This window comes from Neophocaena asiaeorientalis, unplaced genomic scaffold (assembly GCF_003031525.2).
Source record: "Neophocaena asiaeorientalis asiaeorientalis breed wild unplaced genomic scaffold, Neophocaena_asiaeorientalis_V1.1 scaffold171, whole genome shotgun sequence".
In the NCBI taxonomy this organism is placed as follows: Eukaryota; Metazoa; Chordata; class Mammalia; order Artiodactyla; family Phocoenidae; genus Neophocaena; species Neophocaena asiaeorientalis.
In genome coordinates, this window is record NW_020174013.1 from 8,368,866 (window position 1) to 8,372,317 (window position 3,452).

At 60.4% G+C, this 3,452-nt stretch overlaps 1 protein-coding gene across 2 annotated transcripts in view; it reads right to left on the reverse strand.

Moving 5' to 3' along the window:
• Positions 1–1,287: 1,287 nt before the first annotated feature.
• SIX2 (SIX homeobox 2) overlaps positions 1,288–3,452 on the reverse strand; it is a 3,862-nt gene continuing 1,697 nt past the window's right edge. Inside the window, exon 2 of one of the 2 annotated variants that reach the window (XM_024753559.1) lies at positions 1,288–2,318. In XM_024753559.1, the coding sequence (XP_024609327.1) occupies positions 1,988–2,318 (331 nt within the window). In that variant the 3' untranslated portion in view covers positions 1,288–1,987. The remainder of the gene's footprint in view (positions 2,319–3,452) is intronic. The other variant, XM_024753558.1, reaches the window with a different exon arrangement.

Genomic DNA, 3,452 nt, shown 5'->3' on the forward strand with positions numbered 1-3,452 from the left:
TTGACCCCCACGACTGCACAGAGCTTACGCTGAGGCAAAGCCTCCCTCTCCAAGTTAGCCCCCCCAGCTGCCCGCGTCCCCGAGGGTCTCGACTGGAAAGGAATCCTTGATATTTAGAAAGTCCGCGCAGAAGTGCTCTCCGCGAGCGCTGATTTCACCAGCGGAAAGCGCCGGAGAAGTCCTGGAGCTCCAGGATCACGGGGTCAGAAGAGCGCCTCCTCCCCTCCGTCCCTTCCCACCCAGGGCCGGTCGGAAGGGTCCGGGTCGCGGAGGAGTAATGTGTATGGTACCAACAGCCACCGAGACCTGAGACGGAAAAGCCTCAACTTTCTCCTCGAGGAGTCCCGCCGGCTTCGGACCTGCCTGGACCGGCTTAGACTTGTCGCTTAATGGGGAGGGGGCTGGCTCCCCGAGAGGGGAGGGGGCGCCGCAGGTTAATTTACAGCCGCAGAGGCACCTACGCCGCACCACGCACGGAGGTGCCTCCTCCGTCCGCTTGTTCCCATTTAGAACACGCGCCCGGCGCGCCCGGCTCCCCGAGTCTCCCGGACTTCCCTTCTCCCCAAGCCCCTTCATCTCCACGCCAAACCAACGGATTTCTGAGCGTGGAGACCTTCGTTCCACGGCTACACGCACGACCCGGGCTTCGCGGCTGGACCAGCGGCTGCCCTTTCGGCCAGCGAATCTGCCCAGTGCGTCGTGCCTGGTTCTGGGGATGGCGACCACCGCTAAGGCGTCCGCCCTTCAGGAAACCTCCACGGCCCGACTTGTTTCCCAGCCTTGGCATGTCCAAACACACGTAACCACGTTACGCACACAGCCTCTCATTTCCTACCCCCATTCCCAGGTGAAGAAAGAGGCAGGTGAGGGCACTGCTCGGCTGGTGGGGGGAGAGGAGTCCCCAAGAGGGACAGGCCCCTTCCCCGCTCCTGCAGGGAGCTTCCCGGACAAGAAAAGGGGCAGAGTGTTTTGGGACAGGAGGTTTCAGAGTATTCAGCCCCTTCACCTTGCGACTCATAAACGTTGTGTGTGGGGGAGGTCGCCTCCCGGTTTCTGGGACTCATGGAGTTTATAAAATAAAAGCAGAAATATTTCCCGAAGAACATTCACATGAGGACATAACAGGGAGATGGCAAGTCTGCGGCTCAGAGGCACGCTCTGCCGGGAGCACGGCGGCCACAGTCCCAGGAGGAAGAGGAGAGCGAGTGGCGGGGCCTCACCAAAGCAGAGGGGCAAGCGGCAGGGGGGCGTTCAGGGGCTTCCCTGTCGCCGCCCTTGCTCTTTCACTTAAGTTACTAGGCAGCGATGACACCTGCAGCCCCCAGCTGACCCCGGGGGGAGGGCCTCTGGAGAAAGCCCGGGTTCAAAGGCCCTGTCTTTTCTTTGCTCTTCCCCCTCCCACTCCCACCCCCGTAAAGTGAGGAATGGGGGGAGGGCAAATAGACCGCCAGGCACGAGGAGAAAGACCGACGCGTACAGCCCGCGAGGTGCAGGAGGCTGGCGGAGAGGAGAAACCGAAAAACAGAGATAGAATAATGGAAACCTAGCGAGAGATGGCAAGCCGGAAGTACAGCGGGAAACAGAGACAGTGCAGAGGAGGAAAGCAAGAAGAAGAAAGGGAAAGGAGAAGAGAGAAGAGAAGGGGAATGAGAGGAAGAAAGAGCAAGGAAGGCAAGGGAAGAGAGCGGAAGAGGAGGCACGGAGAGAGAGTAGGAGAATGGTGTATAATTTATTCCCTTCCCTGGTTCAAGACCCGGTCCCAGGCCTCCAAAGGATCTCCAAAGAAGCAACTTGTTGAAAATAAATCCCGAACAAAGACTAAACCAGAGAGCCATCCGCCCTGCCCGGGCCGGCAGTTCTGCCCGCTCAGCGCGCGGGTCTTTCAGTACCTGGTGGGGCCGCCGGCGCGGGGCACCCTCCGGACACGGTCCTTCTCAGGTCCCGAGCGACCAGCCCAGAAGGCAAGCGCGTCGAGGCAGGCGGGGCTCTAGGAGCCCAGGTCCACGAGGTTGGCCGACATGGGGTTGAGGATGGAGTCCTGCAGGCCGTGGTGATGCTGCAGTGGGTCCGAGCCGCCTCCCCCCGGCACGGGCACGGGCACGGCGCTGGGGCCCGGAGGGTGGCCCAGGCTGTGCAGGGACGGCAGCCCGGGTGGCGGCGGCGGGCTGAGCAGCAGCGCGGGGCTGGACGACGAGTGGTCTGGCGTCCCCGACGGCGTCTTCTCGTCCTCCGAGCTGCCTAGCACAGACTTGCCACTGCCGTTCAGCGACGCAGCCAGCGGATTGTGGCTGTTGGAGTTGGAGTTCTCGCTGTTCTCCCTGCAAGTGCAGGAGCAAAGCAGCCGGGTCAGCGGGGAAACCGAGGCTGCTCGGCGCCGCGTCGCTCTGAGCCAGAGCCGCCGCGCGCTGCCTGCGGGTGTTTTCGGTTTCTAACATGTTTCGCGGCCAAGCCTGGGCTCTGGCTCTTTCAGTCCCTCCAGACCCGATTTCTCTCTTATACCTTCTCCCTGTATCGTTTCTATCTCCCCACCTCTCCTGCTCTCAATCTCACGAATATCTTTCTGCTCTCCGTGTGTTCTGCCCTCCCTGCCTACCCCCACTGAGTGGCTAACTTTTCTTTTCCAGAGCAGAGGGGCAGGGGAGCAGGGTTCATTGGAGTTGTAGGGAACAGGGACAGGGAGGAGAAGGTGCCTGGGTTTTCAGATCACTCTTGGCTACTCAAGCCAGGGTTTGTTGCGGAGAAGTGGGTCCAGGAGAGTCAGGGACCCTAGACTCTAGGCTGAGGGTCCACTTGAGGTTGGGGATCTCACAGGTCCTCATCTCCCTTTGCTTTTCTCTGCTTGAGGGAAAACCCCGTCTGAGGGACAGGTTCCTGGAGCTAAGGGTCTTTTCCCTCTAGTTCCAAACTGGCAGGCCTTGTTAGGGTTTTCCTTGCTTGGCCTAGGAACGAGGCCCTAAGGATGCAGGACTCCCTTTCCCTGGTGGCACAGCAGAAACTTCAGCTGGGGGCCTGAAGCTGGGGTGTGGGGGGGCAGCTTCGGGGAGAAGAGAGAAGGAAGAGTGAAGGGGATTGCTAATCCTGGCCTAGACTTTTTCACCATACCAGAAACTGAGGGACTCTTCAGCCCTCACCTGGGGCCTGACCTGAGAACTTAGTTCTTCAGGACTCTGGATGCATTGTATTCTCGGGGGAGGGGAACCTCAGCAGGGAGAACCCACCTCCTGCCCTGTCTCTGACCGTCGGACAGCCCCTGCCCAGATTTGGAGGTTTGAATTCTTGGGTAGATTCTCTCTTTACTGGCTCCCCAGGGCCTTTTCTTTCTGTTTTCCTGGAAGGGAACTTCCCACAGGGCCGGCAGCTGAATCCTTACAACTGTGGATGCTCCAACCTCATGGTCTTAGAGACCAAGGTCAGCTTGAAGCCACCCCCCCCCCCCCCCCCCCCCCCCCCCC